At 44.6% G+C, this 21,768-nt stretch overlaps 2 protein-coding genes across 3 annotated transcripts in view; both read right to left on the bottom strand.

The window, feature by feature from the left end:
* ncoa1 (nuclear receptor coactivator 1) overlaps positions 1–17,490 on the bottom strand; it is a 43,447-nt gene extending 25,957 nt beyond the window's left edge. For both annotated transcript variants that reach the window (XM_068576571.1, XM_068576572.1), the window contains exons 1-2: positions 16,625–17,490; positions 4,354–4,583 (exon numbers count right to left, since the gene is read on the bottom strand). The gene's annotated coding sequence lies outside the window, so the exon portion shown is untranslated. The remainder of the gene's footprint in view (positions 1–4,353; positions 4,584–16,624) is intronic.
* A 3,605-nt stretch (positions 17,491–21,095) lies between these two features.
* Positions 21,096–21,768, bottom strand: part of ptrhd1 (peptidyl-tRNA hydrolase domain containing 1) — a 1,449-nt gene continuing 776 nt past the window's right edge. Inside the window, exon 2 of the mRNA XM_068577431.1 lies at positions 21,096–21,492. Coding sequence (XP_068433532.1) covers positions 21,322–21,492 — 171 coding nt within the window. The 3' untranslated portion in view covers positions 21,096–21,321. The remainder of the gene's footprint in view (positions 21,493–21,768) is intronic.

Below are 21,768 nucleotides of genomic sequence, written 5' to 3'. Positions count from 1 at the left end.
GGGTTTCCTCCCAATATGATAGACGGCAGCAAATGACTAAAGTATCAACAAAAAAAAAAGAATTATTATTATTTTAATCTTTTTTTTGTTGATTTTGCAAACACTTTATACAGGAATGAAGAGCAGTACCACCCCAAGAGAGTGGGGTATACATGACATTGCATTGAGTTGTGAGTTGCTTGCAGGTAGCGTAAAACATTAGTAATTTTAAGACTAATCAAGAAGGGACTCATTATTTATTATTCATTTGGGACTTCAGTGTCGGCTGAAAGATTTTTTTTTTCTATGTGTGGAATAATGTAAATCAAATGAATGTTTTCCAGTAAAACATTCAGGTTAAGATTGATTGAATTTACAGTGATGCGGCCGTTCACCTCGTTTACACCTGCAGTCATCACTTTGTGTGTCTTGGCAGCTCTCTGATATCTGTAAATCCCAGAAGCTTGTTTTAAACTTAGTACGGCACTTACACCTGGCTGAGCTTCTCGATCCTTACTTACTCCTCTCAGCTTGATTGTTTAAGTTTCTGCTACCGTACGTGTTGCGGTCACTAACCATCGTTACTTTTTACAGAGGATTCACGCCTCAAAGTTCTGCAGGCGCTTACTCAAGTGACGCAGCGAACACAGCATTAATAAAGACCGTTCACACGCCTGCTGCATCGCATCTCAGCTCATTGAAGCGTCGTCAGATGCATGCTTCAATAGAAGCTATCGTAATGGTGAGTAAGGCTCAAATAAACAACATTTTATTAGTACTCAAGGTACACAAATGTACTGTTTCGCTGTATATCTACTGTGTACTAACTTTGCTGCTCATCTCCACACGTGACGGAGAAGCTGCTGGGAAAAAAAAAACGTGAAAAGTTAAAAGGTAATGCGTGTTTATGCTTCCAGCTGCTTTCATTCACTCCCCGCAGTCTGTGAATCATTTGGCATACTGTATTTGTTACCAAGGGCCTGCAGTCCCTCACCCAACACCGTCACTCTGAGAGACCCCGCTGGTTCTCGGTTCTGCTCCAGTCGTTTGCTGTGGTCGGCTAACGTTCACGGCATCCGCGCTTCCCATGAAATACGTCTCAATGCCAAAGCACGAACGTGTCCTCGCCGGGAAGGCAGCACTCGGTCTCCACCGTGAAACCCCGTCGGTTGAAGTGAAAGAAATAGGAAACGCGACGCACGTCGCAGGAGTTATGAAGTCGGTCACACCGTCGCACACCACCGGGTCGGCCTCCTGCCCCCTTCTGACCTCACGTTCGAGCTTGGGAAATCACAGGCGCATTGCATTTTGGGTAGAATTCTAAATAACTCAGCGGTCCTGGATCTGACGTTTAAAATGTTTTATTAGAGAATGCTGAAGCGTTACTTTCTAAAACGTCTGGATGCGTAATCCGCATCCATCTCAACCAAATGAATCCATTTGAAAAGGCCGTTCGGTGCTTTTGTTCATGTTCCAATAGCGAACGACTGAAGTTAAATAGAAGCTTCTGTTGTAAATGATTTAACTGCATGCACATTGATAAATCAGGACAGCAGACATAGGGATACATTTTCCACTTCTGTGCATGAGGAAAAATTAAAAAAAATCCAACAATACTAGAAGATGGAGTTGCAGCTGTGTGCGTTCTGTGTGTGTGTTGTTGTAGTTTTACCCATTGGTAACAGACAACGCTGTTTCTCTCAATCTGAACCACACAAACATAAAGTTGCACCGCTGAGCCACCTTCAGACTGACATGTATTCAGGAAAGAAGTGCTCCCAACTTCTGATCTGGCCGGCTACACTACCCGAACAAACAACAACTAACAAAAACAAATCAATTAAGCCAAATGAAACAACCACAAAGTCCCGCCTGGATTATTTAGAAAGCATTTGTTATGCATGGAAACTGTCTCGCACCACTCACATCGCCGGCCGTATTTCAAACCGGTCGGTCACTTTAATGGTTCTACCGCGGCCTCACCTTGACATCTTATTGTTGTGTATTAATTAGGACGGAGCAGCCTGCACGCGAAAAAACAACAACCGAGACAAACGCGAGCGTAACTATGGCTGCAACACTTTCACTGTTAATGAATCAGTTACATCAGATAGAAGTGGAAAGTTTTCATCACGATTAGGGCTGCAGCTGATTTATGAGAGTATCTTCTTGATTATTATCTATATACACTATGAGGAAATGCCAAACACAATGCCAAAAAGCATGAGCAGAGGTTTTCACTTTCCTGCAATGTAACGCGAGGAAGTGGCAAGTTATCACGCTCAGGAGGTTGGAACATGAACATATTAGTCTTGTCTGCCTGAAAAATAACTTTAAAGACCATAATGGTTAAAAGGGAGCCCAAAGTGTCACATTCAAATGTTGTGTTTTATCCGACTAACTGTCCAAACCCAAATGTATCCAGTCTACTGTAATAGACACCAGGAAAACTAGTGATTACTCACAATTATAAACGCCGAAACCGTTGGACATTCGCTGTTAAAATGATTAATTAGCAATCAATAACTGTCCATAGCTCTAATCAAAAGGCTGCGGTTGCACTTTTCCTTCCAGTGAGACTTTTGCCAGGACCCACGTGCTGGGATCCGATCAGCCAGACCGCATGCTGAGGTGGCCTGGCTCGCACTGCGTTGGTCAATTCATCAAACATCCATAACGGGCAACCTCTCACTCAGACCAGGCCTGTAAAAGCAGATATACCGTGACATTAAAAAAAAAGAGCAAACAGCGCGGTGGAAAGCGTTCAAAACTACTGAACGCGGCGGCAATTGTGCACGCGTTGTGTACTACGGTCTGTAAAACGCTGGTGTTGTCCTTTAAGAGTCCCCGCTTCTCCACTGAAAACCCTGTCAAGTTCCAGTCCATTGTTTCCCGCCATCTGTGTACACCCAGATCCAGGATGTTTACCGGGAGTAAGAAATTACCTTGGACTGCACACACACTCTCCCACACATAGCCTTCATGTATAGAATATATAGCTCGTGGGCTGCTGCCCTCAGTCGCTTTCATCATGTGAGAAACAGACTTCATAAATAATGCAAACACACACACACACATAACCCAAAAGTATTTACAATACGCCATAAAAAGGTAATTTTCCCCTCATCAGCCCTCTAGGAACAGAATGTACCTTTAACCTTATGAATAGAAACGAGGTACAGCCATAACTATTTGGTAGAATTATGAATATTTCTTTTCAAACAACATGACATCATCTGTTTATCTGCCTTCCTCTGTGCCGTGTGTGTGTGTGTCACTGCTCAGCTCACGGCGCCTTTTTGATCCCAAACACATTCACTGCCAGACCAATAATTCACAAATGAATATTCATCATTTATTGAACTCCCCTGGTCTCCGTGTGATTTAAAGTGCGAGTGTGGGTGTGCGTGTCCTCACTTCAACTCGAGGAAACGCTACTGGAGGCTGAGTCAGACATGAAGGGATGCTCGGAGCCGTGCGGCTGATTTGAGCCCTCAAGTCTCAGAGTGCACAGCACCGGAGGGGGCGAGCACAAGGAGGAAAGGCCAGAGAGAGAGAGAGAGAGAGAGAGAGAGAGAGAGAGAGAGAGAGAGAGAGAGAGAGAGAGAGAGAGAGAGAGAGAGAGAGGCATCATCTCTGGCCCTCTTCAAAATAAATTGATATACCATTAAGTCTTTGACGAGGCAGCTGCACATGCAGCCAATTATGCACTTGGTTTTGAGTACTGAATAATAAAAAAAAAAGATAGCCTCTAACCCTGGATCATTTTCTTTTTTTATATAGTTTTTGTTGCATGACAAGAAAAAATGACAACTTCAATTTGCTCTGCAAATCACATACAGGGACCAAACAATGGCCAACTGTAAAACACAAGATGATAACTGAACCTGCGCACCAACACAATACCATTGTGTTAAAAAAAGAAAAGGAAAAAAATAGATAACCATTTCGAAGAAGTCATTCAGGAAATATCTCCAAAAAATAATTCGGAGGTGTGGTTACTTTCTTTTCCTTCACCGAAACGGAGAGAATTACAGGTCGGTACAGTAGTTAGTTGCAGCCTCACTTAGCAACATCACAAACAAGCCTGAAGCGCGTCCAGGCACACACATGTGCAACATTAAGTCCACGGCTTATTTTCAGCTCAATGCAGAGAAATTAACCAGCTCCTTTGTCTTGCTTTGCTTCTCTGAATACTAAATATCGACCTCTGGTCACCTCTAAGTGTAATTTTTCCATCAAAAGTAAATAATACGAAAACAGCGTTCAAGGAATTTTCAGTGAAAAAGACAAAAGCCTAGACCGCGCGCCCGGCTGTGACAGCGTTCACCTGTGGCTCAAGAGGGCGGCGCACTGCAGCCGGTCTTTACTCACTTGATCTAGGGCTCCAGTGGGTGAGTCATGTGGTTGGCCTGGTCCAGGGCTCAGAGCAAAGATAAAGGGAGGAAGGGGAGACTGCGGCGGCGGCGGCGGCGGCGGTGGTGGTGGTAGGGGGGAGGTGCAGGGAGATCTCAGCTCGGAGTGGGGGTGATGGTGGGCTTATGGCTCCACGGCCGCTCTGTCACATGGCAACATCTCAGGTGCAGGGAGGAGCCTGTCGGCCTCTGACGAGGAGAGAGGAGAGCAACAAGGTTAGTATGAATCATAGGGGTTCATTTGATGTGAAAGTGGATCACCGCAACCATCAGCGGCGCAGTGAGCCTCGCGTAGGTTAAAGGTTTTTCTACCTTTTCTCCAGGGATGTACTTCAAAAAGATCCGGTGTCTTTCTGCTGCACAGGTGGGCCACGTTTCAGGATAATCTAATTAATCTTTCCAGAGGGGAAACCCTTAACTTTTAGCAACGCTGCACTTCAAGTCCCCTCTAGAAGTTATCATCAAAATCTGTCTCCAATCACCAGCTTTTATGAAGATGGAGTGTTAAGGTGGAGATATCTGAATCCTCACTTGCTCATTGTGCCGCTCACCTGAAGAACGTGTTTGTTTTTCATTGAACATCCTAAAACAAAAACAGACCACAGAGATCTAAGTGATATGGCTAAAACAACAGAAATCCTGTGTCTGAGGTCCATTCAAAAAATGTTTTTCCCCCTGAACACTCAAATATTTTCATAACTCTATATAATGAGGGTCTGCGCCACCTGTCATCTTTCCATATATATATATATATATATATATATATATATATATATATATATATATATATATATATATATATATATATATATATGTCCCACACAGCTTTAGACCAGGGGTGTCAAACATCTGGCCCGCCAGGGTGTTCAATCCAAAAATGTTGTTCTTTTTTAAGAACAAAATTAGCAGAGCTGGGATTCAAACCTCTGATCCTCTGCTTGAAAGACGGACATGCAAACCATTGTTCCACAGTCGCAATTGATGTGAGCACTGATATTATTGTGTTAGGAGTCGTTAAACATGGATCCCGTCATGAAAGTGGCGTCACAAACGTGTCACAAAGCGAGGGAAATCTGCAGAGGAGAGCTCAGGCAGATAAACAGAGGGCTGATGTCTGAATTTTTGGTCTTTATGTTTCTAGGTAATTGTTGAAAGTCCTTAAAATAGATTTTACCATCTAAAAACCTTCACCAATGATTCAAACATAGAGAAACATTGTCGTTATTTATGCGTTATCATGCTGTGATTTTACTGGTCCGGCCCACTTGAGATCAAAATGGGCAGCACGTGGCCCCTTCACTAAAATGAGTTTGACACCCCAGCCTCAGTCCATCAGTGATAGATGCTTCAACCAACGAGGGCAGAGATGTGCCCTGTAGTAATCCGCTGCAGCGCGCACACACACACCCACGCACACACAAAGAAAGGTCTCGACGAGACATCGCCTGACGTTAGTTAGCCTCCCAGCAGGTAGGGACAGACTGAACACGGCCAGTCCTACACACTGTTCCCTCAACCTCACCTCTCACAATCCTAACGCCTCGACAACAACACAACCCGACAACACACACATCAGTCGGCTCTCGCATTTTATTATTTTAGTTTTATTCCTGAAGACCCATCCCTGCTTTTTGAGTCTTGGCAAATAGCAGAAACAACCAGATTAGGATGAGACTCACTGCAGATGTGGAGTGAGGACGGACGAGACCCTGCTCACATTTCTAGATGGTGGTGCATTTTGAACAGGTCGTAAACCCACCCCTCCAATACCTGTGCTTCAAAACCGTCAAACCAAAGATTCAGCCCTCAGAAGTCTTCCAACTCTCAGACCAAGCTCCATCCGTCCTTCGCGGGGCGTCGTCCAGCCACGGTCCCGGCTTCGGGAGCCCGGCTGACACCGGCTTGTTTGAGGAACAGCGTGACGGCCTTTTGTACCTCATCTATCAAATGCTTGTAAATAAAGTACGAGGACTACGTGACAAATGGTGCCGATGTGGAAAGGTCAGCCGGCTTACACAGGCACACCTTAAAAGCCAGAAGAAGGTCAAAGAGAGTTCAAATATTGGAGGTCTGCTCTTTTTAAACCATCTAATAGTCAGTGCATCATCTTGTTTAAGCCTTAATTTGTCTCACACCTTATGACGGAACAACGAAACAATGGCAATAACCACGCCTTTAAGAAAACCTGATCAGTTGTTTGTGCAAAATCACACCCTGCATTTACCTGCGGACAGCACAGCCGAGAGGCCGAAACCTTCACGTGTTCAACGTCCGTATGGAAGAACCGTCTCAAGGAGAACCATTGCATTTGGTTTGCTGACCGTCTTCGGTGACGGCAAAGACAAAATTGCCCTCAACTCGATCAGCCACAAAGCACACAGATGTCTCCAATGTCCCGAGGCCGGCGTGCATGGACGTTGTTTTCCTTTACAAACCACAATTGTGCGTATGAATCCAAAACGTGGGTCTCTTTTCTCATCGGCTCACACAATGACGGGAGCAAATTACATGTTGATCCGCGGCCGGCTCCTTGAAATGCTGGTCCACTTTAGGCGACATTCTTTGAACGTGACATGTCACGGCTAATTACGGCTAATTGATGGTTTTATAGCGCAATAATTACAGCCCGATGAGTGTCATGGAACTTTCAGTGAAATGCAATATAACCTGTCTTATCTCTTAACATTTGTTTGTTTGAAGACGGCACTTGACACTGGATGTCCAGCAAAAATGTAAAAAACAACAACAACAAAACAAACAAGAGTACACACACTCACTTCGTGCTCAGCACCGTCCATTTGTCAATGAGGGATTCATTTTAAAACACATCAAATTCACTTTTTATTTTGCCTTCGGTGGTGGGGTTCATCGTCATCCAACACGTTTCAGAAAGGGAAATCGTCTGTGGGAGTGTGAGCCGAACTACTCGACTCGCCTTGGAATTTACCTCACGAGAAGAGACAAGTTCCTCTTTCTAAATCTCAGTTTCAATTAGTGCCGTGTTCATTTTTCCAGGTTAGAATCTGTATTAGTCACTCTGTGGAAAGGAGATGGGATTATCCGTCGATGTGTTCACCGTCTCATCAGTTATTCAGTTTATTAGGAGTTCACAAACTGACATTATTTTTAGAAGAGTGCAGATTTTAATCGTATTGTTTTCTAAGGTTAATTCAATTGTGTTTACATTTTAAAACAACTTAAAAATTAGTCACATTTTGCAGATTCCAGCTTCTCTAACCTGAGGATTTTTTAAATAAATATTTTAAGATTTTGACTTCAGACAACCAATATGTTTCTAAAAAATGATGATGAGCAGTATTCCTTATTTTCTCACATTTTAAAAGACAACGCAATTAAGTCATTGAGACGATCAACAGAAATATACATGCTCTTCATCTTAACTCCAGATGTCTGAGCCCGACAACAGAATCGTGGCGAGCTGACAATGTTGACGTAAATAAAAAGTCTGTTTTACCTCCATCAAGCAATCTAAACCCAGCACGCCGGGGAGAGAGACAGCCAATAGTGTCATTCAATGCGCACATAACAAAGACGGGACACTCCCATTGGTTAAAATGCTCACATCATTAAAGAAATGCATAGGCATCACAGCTTTAAGCTCTTAAAATCGAGGTTAAAAGGAGAAATGTAGGAGTACGGTGTAAGGAAACGGAGAAGTTACTCACCAACAAGGCGGCAAAGAATGATCACACCGCTGCAGGAAAACACGATGTCTCTCCTCGTCCTTATTTGACAAAGTGAGTAACTTTCCTGCTTGCACCAGTGACACGATTCCCTTTGTGTAGACACTGCAGTCATCATGAGTGTTGTCACCAAACCAGTTTTTCCGTAACACATATTTACTCGTCAGGTGCAGCCAAAAACATGTGTGGCGCTGACAGGCTGGTGAGCGACCCGCCTCAGTGACCTGCATGACAGCCGAATGGGCCGAGGGACAAGAGCCCCGGGGGGCTGGGACAGAGGTGAAAAAGCTGGCTGGACATCACCAGAGGGAAGTTGAGCAGTCCTACCAACTACAGCCGATGTATGAATACTTAGGACTCCCGTACGAGATAAACGTAACAACACGGTGCTACTGCAGCGACAATGTTTAAATACACTTCTTTCTGTTCATACATTCATTTCAGCGCTCGTTGAGCAGGAAAACTCATTTTACAGTCATCACATACGCACAGAGGGATTAACTAGCTGACCAAAATAAAAAGCAAGTAAGTTAAATCTCAGTCACCGGAAAGAGAGAACCAGACTACAGCCGAGCGAGCGGCTCTGGGAGGGGGAACCGTTACCTTCTTCTCAGCAGTGGTTCTCAGACTGTCGGGCGCAGGTGAATTACAGGTGAGGTGCAGGGGTTTAATGCAGACTTCCTTTATTTCAAGAGTAAACGGACATAAAACGCTACTCCGTTAACAGGTTACGCTTACGCATTCTTGGCATTTTGCCAAAAGCTGATCTCCGTGAGATCTCCGTGAGCCTCTTCTGCTGTTGCATTTCTCAAAACAGAAAACAGATCTCAGCTCAATATGGAGCATGAACTGATAGCGGCCGTATCAAATCTACAACCCTGTTTTAAAAATATTTGTAGAGGAAAGCAGCTCACTGCAGCCACTAATACTGATACAACCTGATGCTCACATATCTGCACTCATTCTGTTGTTTGGCACAGGTTGCATGTTGTTATTATCTTGAAAAGAAATCAGTGCAAAACAGGTTATTTGCATCTACAATAAGCTTATACAGATATAACTATATTTGCAATGTTCTAACAAAGTGATTGCACATGTCATTAGTTTTTGTTTGATGGAGCGACTTGGTTTGCTTGAAATAGATTGCAATTTGATTATTTTTTTTTTACTTTATTAAAAAGCATCTTTATTGACCCTAAACATCTACTCTGCTTCTGTTCATGAAGCAAACCAGCTTCTTCACACTATCTTTTGTTATTTTAATGATGGTTAGGCTACAAAAAAACTTGGAAAGCCCTTTCTATTTGGACATTTGCATATAAGCAGGTGTTTGTGGAGATGGAGCTTTGGCTGCGTACAATAACTGGTACAAGGACGCCGTGTCTGTAACGCCATCAGTGGGTGGGAAGATATCATGGACTCCAGCAGTGTCGACTAAAAAAAGAAGATGTAAACAGTCAGAATTGTGGTGAGAAAACACCTGTTGCGTGTGAAATGGCTGCGAGGCCTCAGCCAGCGTTTCAGTATCCAGCCCACAAACGGTGGTTATTTGCGCCGCACTACACTACACACATCCTTTCCTCTTAGTGCTTTGCTTCCCTCCATCGATACCCACAGTCTAGACGACACAGATGCAATCGGTCTGCTGCTTTGCAGCCGTTCTGCTGGGCAATAAATCAGACTGCTTTCACGCACGGTATCCACCGGCACAGAAGATGATGATGATGATGATGATGAGACCCAGAAGATGATGATGGGACCCAGAAGATGATGGTTCAGTTAATAACAACATGTTGCAAATTTGAGAAATTACTACATCTGTCTTTTTTCAATAGATTTTGACTTTCGGCCAGAGAAAGAGACGCCTTGCTCGCTGTGAGAGAGAGAGAGAGAGAGAGAGAGAGAGAGAGAGAGAGAGAGAGAGAGAGAGAGAGAGAGAGAGAGAGAGAGAGAGAGCGAGAGAGAGAGAGAGAGGGGCGCTTAACGGTGAGTTTATTTGCCTTTATTAACTGCAGATAAGTAATACATGTATTCAAGTAGCTTTCCGATATAATATATAATATAATCACACATCTAAATGTTGAATACGAAATACACTTCCCACTTTAATGAAAATAATGGCAGCAAGGCAATACGTTTAAGGATGTTTATAGACCATTGTTAGGCTGGCACCAAAATATTGCACGAAAAGATCAATCATCCTCTCTCTGTGATATCGGATGTTGTCTTTGTTTCGGCTCTCACAAAGCTAAAATGCACTGCTGGCTTCATCTCCTCCACCTGAATTGAATTCTCCACCGTCCTTCGGAAAAGCAAAACATGCTGGCATTTGAACCCATATGTCGTACACAAAAAGACTTTGAGGAGAAGCCAAATCTAATTTAAAATTAAGAAAACAGAAGGCCTTGGGCCCGTCATCTATTTCAGAGAGTCGGTAATAAAAAAAAAAATCCACACCACAAGAACAAGTAAAACGTGAATGGGGTGCCAAGTTTAAACATTCTCAAGTGCAAAATAACAAATACGCGAGACGATCTGAAGTGCGGCCGACTGCAATTTGAACGGCAACCTCTTAGTGAAAACTTTGGAAGCATCTCAACGCCCACCCATTTAAAAACCAGGCGCATAAACACCTTCCAGCTCCACCGCACAAAAGGTGTTCCCACCACCGTTTGTCGCTTACACGCGGTTCACGTCACATCGAAGGTGAGATACACACAACTGTTCAACTTCCTGTAATTCACTTGACGGCGTCCCCTGGGCGCCGACACACCAGCAGAGGATCATGTAGCTACAAAAAACAAAAACTGTTTTCTCCATCGCTCTTCATCACTCAGATGTTGTAATTCTGGTAAACACCTACCAAATCCACACAGGGGAGAGAAAACTAATTGTTTCACTCTTGTTGTTGTGGCACGACTTGTTCAGAAAACTTGGGGCTCGACTGTTAACTCAATCACAACACAACCACCACTTTCCGTGCTCTGTTTTCCCGCTCGTTCCTTCCTCCTGGATGTGGCCTTTCTGTTTCTCTCATTCTTCAGCCTTTACCTTTATCCTTCCCTCCATTTCCTCCCAACCCTCACAAATTCACACAGTCTGCTGCACAAGCCTTTTTTTTCTCCTCTTCTTCTTTCTCCCCCTCCAGGCGATAATGTAGGCCATCGCTCTGACAGCGGGGAGGCGGCGAGGAGACAGAGAAGCGCCGCTCTTCTCTTCCTTCGCCGCATTCTACTCGCTTACAGCAGCTGAAGACAGTGCGCATGTCTGTGTGTGTGTGTGTGTGTGTGTGTGTGTGTGTGTGTGTGTGTTGCTGCCTCGCATTGACTCAGAGTGCCAGAGTCGAGGGACAAGCCACAACATACAGCAGGCCGCGCTGCACCAAGAGTCTATCCGTTTCAGCTCCTCGATAAGGAAAAGGATACGCATTCTCAATCGTGTAATCAGGTCGTCCATCGATCCTGAGCGGAAAGGTTTTCAATACTCACTTCCTGCTTTCTAGCCTGATCTTAAATTGGCTTTGAGAGCGACACAGACAAGCACAGGCACACGCAAACCCTTTCCCGACATCTCCGGCGACACTCGCGCGTTGAGGACAGTCGTACCGAGAGACCCGTCCCGCCTCCTCCAGGGCGACGAAGCGCAGCCAGGACTTAAGTCTTAAAGTGCCGGGAAGCAGCGAGGTTCGATAAGGGCTCGCGGGAGGAATCGCAGGCCGCCTTCAACCCCCGGGCCTCTCCGAGCCGATCATCGATTACCGTTCATGAATTTGAAACTGTGTCGGACCGACTTAGATCTGTAGATCTTTTCTGAGGAACACAGGAAAATCGAGTCACAGAAAACGAGAACCGTGCAAACACAAAGGAGTCGGAGCATGACCCGTGTGGGTTGATCTGCCGACATCACACATCCTGTGACGGGACCGCTGCCTGAGAAATGATGCTGAGAAACGACATTAAAAACACCCTGTGAGCGGGGATCGGATTGGCTCATACAGCTTCCTGTGATCAGCCCCAAAAATCCTGATCTGATGGCACTTAATCAAAGATGATCTGGTGAAACTGGAAAACTGTATTTAACGAAACGCTCTAATTGTGTACTTTTCACTCCTGCATTTAACCCACTAACGGTTCACTTGAAAGCGGCCAGCACTAAGTCTGTTTCATGCATTTCATGTGTTTTTCTTTCATTCGGTGGGCACGTTGACAGAGTGTGTGCAGGGGTCAACGAGGGCAAAGTATAGGACCCGATCACAGTTGAAAACACGTCTCGCTCAGAACGGGCCGCGTGCTTTGTGTTGCTGCTTGCAGCTTCCTGGAGAACCGCTCACACAAACAACTCAGAATACTCTTCATAGAACATTTGAATGCAGGTATTTTACTGTGTGGTATCAATAGTGTTACTGTTAATGGGTTCGCATCAGAAAGAGAGTTTTGAGTACTCTCAATATGCCATTTTATTATGTTTTGATGTTCTCATGCAGGAACGTAACTGTTTAGATTCCCAATATGTGGTCATTTCATCCAAGTAAGGCCCGTTTGGAAATTTGTTGTGATCGTTTTTGGAGATGCGAGAGCCGCTGTGGGGTGCCTGGAAACCGGGCCGGCCGTCGCTACATACTTCAGTGAACCCATGGTGTGAACAGTATGTTGGATATATATTTGAAAAACACACCCTGGGGACTCTCAGGCGGCAGAAAAGAGAGGGTGTCACCGCAGTCGTGTTACCGTCCAGGAATCATTAATTGTCTATTCAAACTTTGGCAACAATCCAAGAAGCAAAGTTTAAATAAATCAGCCTCGTGGCTCTGATTGAGAAAGTCAATTGGAAGTGACGACTACTAACAGAGACGCGTTCTGCTTCACGCTCGAATGGGGGGAAAGTAAACAGGGCATGGTGCGGTCTCGCTGCCGCCTTGGCGAGGCGCTCCGGGATGCAGAGAGACATTAAAGGCTCTCCCCGTCTGAAAGTACTTTTCACCAATCAAGACAAGCAGACTGAAGGCTTTGTATTTCAAAGGCATCTCCAAAAATGTGTGGACAATATAAAAAGCTGCAAAACAACCCGCCTGAGTTCCTCAACATTACATACTGAACATAGATCCGTCTGTTGCGTATCACCAGTGTGCTGCAATGTGCCGACGCAAGGTTTTCACATCGCTGGCCCATTAAAAGGTAGATCTTACGACACGAAACAAGAGGTTGCAACGTAAATACTGACCAAAGACTGTACACCAGTAGTACTGGGCCTTCCTGCACTCTTACACTTGGGAATCTGTTTGCACTAAAACTATGTACCAAACATTACAGCAGTCTAGTAACGTGAGGCAGCTTCTGTTTATTATTATGCACTATTTAATGTTCACTCAACGTATCATTTGCCTTTTGTGAATTATGTTTATAGTTTCTGCTTATAGTCTAGATACATTTAATGCACAACTCAACCTGTATGATATATACATATTACCTCAATTAACCAATCTGTAAATTCTGTAATTTTATATTCAGTTCTCTGTATATATTGACACTTACTTGTGATTGGATGCTAAACTGCATCTCAATGCTCTGTACTTGTACATGTGTAATGACAATAAAGTTGAATCCAATCCAATCTAAAAACACTGAGAGAAAACAAAGTTGCGACCCCGTGAGGCAGGTGAGCCTGAAGTGACCATCAGCCACCGCAGACGGCGTTCGTCAAGTATTCTGACCCTCAGTGAAAACATCCCTGTGAGATTTTCACAGGCTGGTTGCAGGTGTCCTTGAGACAGAGAGAGAGAGAGAGAGAGAGGGCTGGGGCGGTGTCGAAACAAACAGCGTGAAACATACTACAGCTCCAGCAGTAGAAAGCTGTGACAGTGGCAGCCGGGCTGCAGCAGTGCTGAGTGCTAAAATGGCTGCTCCTTCTCCATACAGACACAGAGCTCAGCTAGGAAGGAGGGCTCCCACTCCCAACAATATGCCTCAAACGTGCCTCATCCCCATGTGCGGGGCTGATAACGGCATCGCTGTTGCTCGCAGTATAATAAATACGACCCGCGTAGGATTTCTACACTAATCACCAGGCGGCAGCAACATCCGCCCTCATCTGCCTCCACATCCTCATCAGTATGCACAAACTCTCACCGTTTCTCCAGGGAGACGACGGTAACCACGGCGCGTTAGCATGTCACCACGCAGTGACAAGATGCGGTTAAGGGTCTCCTCATCGCTTCTTCATGTTACTGTTGTGCGAAGGGAAAGTTCCTCCGGCATTGATAGGTATGCGTTTGCATGCGTCGTCTGAATCTGCAAGACAAAATAAGTAATCCTGGGTCTCCTATTATGTTGTTACTTGATGTTTTTTTCCCCGTGTTGTTTACGTACTCGGACAGCCAGCAGAGCTGCAAACTTTGAACTGAAGCACTGAGGCCTACATTGAACTCTATATCCTGGCCCCCTTATCTGGGCTGCATCTCACCCTAAAGAGGCCCAGCGACAACGCTTTCACCTCCGACACGGAAAAAGCACGCAACACCAACACCGCACAAACAGACCGCCTGCCATCACAGAGCGTGCTCCAGCAAAACAGAACAGTCAGTTGCCACATGATTTGATATAAATATTCGATTTAAAACATATGTAAGCGTCCAATGTGAGTCACAGAACTACACAGAGCTCACTTTTGGGTTCAAAACATTGTGTGCTAATTTCCACTGATCCAATCGTGCCGAGGCCTTTTCCAACATTACATAATTGTGAAAAGTAAAGATTTGCCTTGCTTTATAAATATAACTGACCCGACTTAACCTCACATACGCTCAAACAGATCTGAGTTGCAGTTGGTTGGCAGTCTGAACGAAGTGGAATAGAAAAGCTTTAAAGAAACGTCACCGCGCTGAAATGGGTTCAAGTCCAACACCTTTTCCCCTCCACTGTAGACGATGAACATATTTATGTTGTTTCAGCCTGATTATCGGATTTCTGTTTACATGAAGAGGACAGAACTCTTCACATATCTGAATCCCAAGCGGTTCACACGGACAAGGAATCTGACCATTTCACACTGAACATAGAGTCGTGCAATAGTAACAGACATAATCTAAACATACAAAACATGAGTACGATATACGTGTCCACCATTTAACCAAAACCTCTGTGTTATACTGCGTCACTTCCATCACACATTTCAAAGTGATGCTCAAATGGCCTTTACAACCAAATAAAGCAGTACTATTAATGTTTATTATTATCACGTCACTGATGTCATACACACTCTGCGAAAACTCACACAATACATCACATCCCTCCCCCAGAAAGGGCCTGTGTGGAGCATTTCCAGGGGGATCTATTTGCAGAAAAGGAATGTAATATTCATAGCTATGTTTTCATTATATAAACCTGAGACTAAAGAGGGTTGTGTTTTCTTTAGCTTAGAATGAGCCCTTCATAGGGATCTTCACATGTGGCCCAAACACTGGCTCTCGCTTTACCTGAAGAGCGGCGCAGTTCTTCGACACACTTGAGAAATGAAGATAGTGAGATTTGCATCGCTCTGACAGCCTTGGTTTTGGACTTGGCACCTTTAGTGGTGTAAGTCTTGGAGGAGGAGGAAGAGGAGGTGGAGGAGGAAGAGGAGGTGGGTTAGGGGGGGATATCTAGGCTGTTGCAATGTGCAACCATACTGCTGGATGCCACAACATCCTACACACTGTTCCTTTAAGATGTGTTTATTACGCAACACTGCTCATTACCAAAACAGACCTTTTGTTTACATTTCGAACAGTTCAATAAAAATGAAAAACACAAGAAGATAAACAATACATTTACCTTCTCCCATGTATTTTTAAGGACGCATTCACTTGGTCAAAGCCGTTAACAATCAATATTTTGTGTGTCAAGTTTTTTTTTTTTTTTTCTTTTTTTGGTCAAATGACTAAAATGTTAAATTAAGGATGAATAACCTTTGATCATGGATGCAGGACTACGAGACAACAGAGAAACACCAGAACAGTGAGGTCAACTCAGGTGACATCTTTCCTCCATTATTCCGATCATCGTGTTCTCTGCATGCCGCTGATCTCCTTACACGCCGCACGCGACTGCTCCAACAAACAAAGCATGACAACACATATTTTGGCCTCAAACCAAAAAAGGTCACGTTTTGTTTAGTTAGTTTTGTCAATCGGACCGAACTGCGACGACACCTTGAGGCCGCTGGCCCCGTCTTACGTAAGCAGCAGCGCGGTGTGTGAGCTTTCTATGCAGGTGGCGAGACACCAACCACGTCCCCGCGAGCACCGCACGCGCCACTTTGTCCGGCTAAAAGAGACGGGCTGGTCGGTGCTTTTGTAGCGACGTTGTGTGGAGAAAAACAACAACAATGAGTCAGGGATGTGTGGAGGCCCTCGAGCATATCCTCCGCTGCAGCGGCCAGTTAAATCATGGCGTGTGTGTGTGTGTGTGTGTGTGTGTGTGTGTGTGCGCGCGCGTGTGTGTGAGGATGACATGGTGTCACGCACCAGGCTGTGATTCTCCGGTGACTTACCTGGTTTTTGTCGTCCTCTTGTCAATAAAGATCCTGCCCACGAGGTCCCGCTGCACACGGTCCCGCTGGATGATCGATCCCCACGCAGTTGGCTAACTTTAGCATAACCAGCTGAACTAACCGCTCGCTCGCGTCAGGCGTCTTCAGTGTGTGTGTGTGTTTTTGTCTTTTTCTCTATCTGTTACTTTGGATTCATAACGCTGCGGTGAGCCGCGGCGACCATGTCGCAAACTCCGGCGGGTTTTGTTGTCTCTGCAACCGGGAGGGGGAGGGAGGGTGAGGGCGAGGGGGGGGGGGGGGGGCAGGAAAGTTGCTCGTCCGCTGGCTCGCTGTCAGTCGACCGTCAGCCCGTGTTGACAAACAAGCCCGCGGAGCTGGACTCAACTGCACGGCTTGGAGCTAGCTAACGCCAGGCTGCTAGCACGGTTAGCTTAGCCCGCTAACCAGCTCGCGAAATCCAAACCTCGTTCCGAAAAAGCCTCTTTTCTGTCTCCGCCGCGTCCGAGTCGCGTCCCATCGGGAGAGGAGAGGCAAACCCGCAACTCCGCGCACCTCTCGTGGGCGCTAACCGACCTATGCGTCTCAGTGACGGCGCACTCGCGTTTGCAAACCCAAGTTATCGCTTTGGTCTCTGCTCTCCGCCATTTCCAATCTCTCAACACAAACAAACAGGGGGCTGCTGCTCGTGCGCACGGAAACGTCGAGGCGCGTTCACGCTGACGGCATCAGGGCAGAGGCTCCCGACAACCTGGACGTGTTGTTGACGAGGCGTTTGCGTTGATAGGACACGGGGCATGTCTCTGTGCGCGTGTGCGTGTTTTGACGACGCCACGCAGAGTAAGTTGACTCGTGCGTGTGTCGCGTGACGCACTGTTCAAACTATAGGCCTCCTGCGGCTGTGTGTACGTGTGCGCGCGTGCGTTGGTGCACCGTGCAGAATCCATAGTGTCTGTACATCGTGATGCACAGCGTCGGATGCGCTGTGGCTGCGTCCTGCAGGAGGAACAGCGTGTTGCTGCCCGGCAGTAGCTGCTCAGGACCAGGACCAGGACCAGCCTCGGCTCATGAACGGCCAACATAAATAATACAAACAGACAACAACAAAGAGAAAGCATAAATACAGTTTTAAACTAGGTCATGTCCTCTGATTTAAATTTTTATGGGAATTTGGAGTTTAAGCAACATGTTTGGGGGTTTTCCTCAGTTGAAATCCAGAATGTTTTACATCCGATTGTATTATGTGTTTTTTTTTGTGTTTTTGTATGCCAATTTGTGTTCCCCCTCTATTGCAAAGTTGATGTGTCTTTCAGGGAGTATTTACCTGTAGATCCTAATATGTGGGAAATAAGAGCAACACTTTATTTCTGCAATTTCCAAATGATTTGCTGTGTATGTGTATTTTCCTGTAAATAACTATCTAATCAGGCATAAAGACAAAGAAAAGAAACATTCGGAGATAGTTAGCTCATTGTAGGGTTCAAAGTATGAAGAGCTGCTGCTTTGTTCTGCTTCATAGCGTAATAACTATTTTTAAAGTCTTCACGATGGATAATCAGTTCATGATGAGAACAGGGATCTGTGCTTATGCAAGGCATACAGTAATTTGTGAAGCAGCCATATAGAGACTATGCATCTCATATATTTATGCATTTGGCATGAACAGCTAATACAAGTATTCAGCGATGATCATTTTTATTTGTGGATTTGATTACTTTCTCTTTAGAGCTAAAAAAAAAAAGGCCTCAAACCCAAATTATGAGCTGAAAAGGACGACAAAACGGGTGATAATTCCCCGGGAGTTTATCATTGCAAAATGTAACTTCTACATTGTTATTTGAATCATATCAAATATTGGCCGGTGCAGCTTTAATGCCCCCCCCCCCCCCCAATAGGTGTGATTTTGAAGACTTTGCACCACCTTGAGCATTGAGGCCGTCGACAGCACATCGTCCTCCTGTTCCTTACGCTGAAAGACTTGTGCAGCAAAAACATGAAGAATACATGTTATCGCATGTTAATACGTTATTAAATTGCATATTGCATGTTACGTGTTATTGCATAAGGAGTCTGCTTCTCGTGTGCATTTCACCACAAACATTGTGACGACATTTGAGAAGGAGAGTAGCGTGTGTGGGCATGTCTGTGGGAGGTATTCTGGGAAATACTCTTAAGAAGTAATTACATTGTGTGTAATAAGTTGATTGGTCACTTACATTCCTTCAGACGAGTCTTACTTCCATGTCGAGAGGCTGTGACTCATGAAGGCAGGCATTTGCATCGATGGAGATTCTGATTATTTTTAGTTTGGACTTTACTTTTTTTTCTTCTTTTATTCAAATGTAATAATTGTTGGTAACACCTTATTAAAGCATGCCAGAGAAGGGTGGCATTGAAGCTGAAGATGAGTCACTCATGGCATGCAGGCCCATTTAAAGGTAACTGCCCAGATTCACCACGTGAATGATGGCAGGCTTATCCACAATATGCCAATTACCCCCCCACACACAATTAATTCGCTGCTACTGTAATCACAGTTGGCTTCCTTCCCAGATATTAAGTCACAGCCGAGATGACAAAGGAAACAGACTCTGAATAACACCCGGTGTCTTTCTCAGTGAAACAACGAGAAAGACAGGCCCCAGAAATATTTAGGGAGAAGTTAAATGAGCGATCCAGACTAAATGACTTTATATAAACTCGGTCGGCCGCCACACAGCGGGTTTCTCCTCATTTTGCCATGATGACACGGACACGAGGTGAAAATGATAGTGTGTATTATTAGCGTATGCACAGAGGTTACAGCATGAAGACACGTCTCTCAAGTATATTCTCTTATACTTCTCTGCATGTCTCAGTTTGCAATGACATTTTGAAGGACTTTGTGTTCCAAATATAGATCTTTTTTTTTTTTACCCTCTTACATAGAAAAATGGAGGCGACAACAATACCACGAAGGGCTGCATTATATGGAGCGAGCAGATGAGCAGTTCTGGGAACACACCCGCCGCTGCATTTCATAAAATGGACGAGGACACAATTATCTGCCGGGCCCTGCGGTCTTTCCCTTTAATCTCTAGTATAGAGACACTTTATTAAGTTTGATATAAAAGCATTTTGCCCATTGATTCATACAGAATGGGGTTTTCTCCTGCGAGAATGAAGCTCTTATCTTCCACAGATGCAGAACATGCGTGGGAAGTCACTTAGGTAACATTGCTGGTTGCATTGCCTGTTTGTTACAAAAACCTGGCAGGTCAGACCGGCACAGGTCAGCGGCATCATGTTGGGCCGATGGGAAAGGTTATCAATAGTGAGCGTTGATTAGTTTGTGTAGTTATGATGAGTAACGGACCGATACCAGTGTGGAATTTATAGGCTGTATGCTTCACTGTGTGGATTACCTGTCAGTTTTGAACTAAAACCCAATGTAACAAATACACACATAGAAATAAATTGACTGAATTGTTGATTATTAAAAACAAATCCTTAAAATCAACAGGAATTACAAAACTTGAACAGGTTCAATTCAAGTAAGTAATGTGTATGGTAAATAAACATAGAATTGAGCTAAATAGATCACCCCATTGTCACAGAGTACCGGCCCGATATCCATGCATCCCTCATAAATATACACAAGTAGTGGTTGTTGTTTGTTTTTCAAAGAAAATTGCCGTCAAACCAAAAGAACCATCGGTTATTGGAGCGCTTTAACAGCATTTCCTTTTCTTCTTGAGCTCAAGCCGCTATAGAATAACTGATGAGTAGAGTCAAACCGAAAGGGCTTCTGCCTCGAAATGTGACTGGATACAACTTTATTACGTCTTTTGGGCAACGGTTTCTGCTTCCAGACACTGAAGAAAATCAGGTAAATGCGACACTTCATGGAGGAGCTGGTGTGAATTTAATTTTCTCCGTGAAAAGAAGAAGATTGGAACGGCTGGAACTAACGTCAGTCGAAACGCCTCTTTTATTTGTTACGCACTTTCAAAACACTTCTCATAAATCGTATGGGAATAATAGTTTTGACACAGTGAATAGTTCAGTACTGACGGCGTTAGAGTTCACAACCTGCATTACAGATGTGATGCTCAATGAGGTTGTGTGTGTCACACTGCATGTTGTGTACTGTGCAGCAACACTGTGCCACACAATCAGTGGTCCTCTGAAAAACACAGATCTGCCCATTTAAGAATGTCTTGTTGCAGCTGCAATAGTCTGATCCCATTTAAACTGTTCGTGTTTGGTACTCTGACCATTTTATTTGTGCAGGTTCTTTGTGTAACGGGTACTAAGATGGTCCGACAGGACCGCTGTGTGAGTGTAAGTGGTCCCGTTACAGAAACCTTACAGACGTAAGCCACTCGGGAAGTGCAACTTTTTTTGTGTCTAAATGCAAATGGATGGTCCTGTTGTTGTTGTTTTTTGCCATTGTTGATATGTTTACACAAATTTGACAAGATTCATTGCTTGTTAATTGCTTTATTAACATAATTGAAAGACAAAAATCTACCTTTGTGTTTTGTTTCCCTTACCACCGAACAAAGTAATCCAGAAAAGTCATATTTTCCCACTTTTAATCTTGGACGTTAGAGGCGTTTGGATTCGATGAGATGAAGAGAACATCTTTGTAGATGTTCTCCTTTGAAAAGATAAAACTGGTCACTGTCATGCACAACTGGCTGATGTCTTTCAAGCAGTCATTTGAAGAGTTTGAACTTGCGCAGCAGCGGCTGGACCGTCTCTTTTGGACAGGGCTTCAGAGCCAAGCAGGTGGGGATGTTCTCTGGTTGTTCGACCCAAAGCTTGTGGGCCACACCGGCCTGTGTAAGACTGTCCGATAGACTGGAGAGGGCGGTCTCGTCTGGAGCCTGCAGAGAAAACCGGTCACAGACACGTACAGTAAGCCAGGCTATTCAAGATAATTGGACATCCAGTACCGGGCCACCGATCGCTTCACATCGCCATCACTTCACACTTCATTGCAGTGCTCCATGTGAGGGAATAAGGTTTGATATTTAAACCTCTGAAGGAAATAGTAAAGCTACTCATTTTCTTTATTCTAGTAATTATTCAGTAGTTGCATCAGTATAATTCTCTTCTTCTATGTCCTATTTGGCTGGTATTTATTAGGAAGGCGGTATTTT

Source organism: Clinocottus analis, unplaced genomic scaffold, assembly GCF_023055335.1.
Source record: "Clinocottus analis isolate CAN_PGR_092001 unplaced genomic scaffold, fCliAna1.0.p SCAF_15, whole genome shotgun sequence".
Lineage (NCBI taxonomy): Eukaryota > Metazoa > Chordata > Actinopteri > Perciformes > Cottidae > Clinocottus > Clinocottus analis.
The sequence above is the reverse complement of the archived record's forward strand: the minus strand, read 5'-3'. Positions and strand labels throughout refer to the sequence as shown.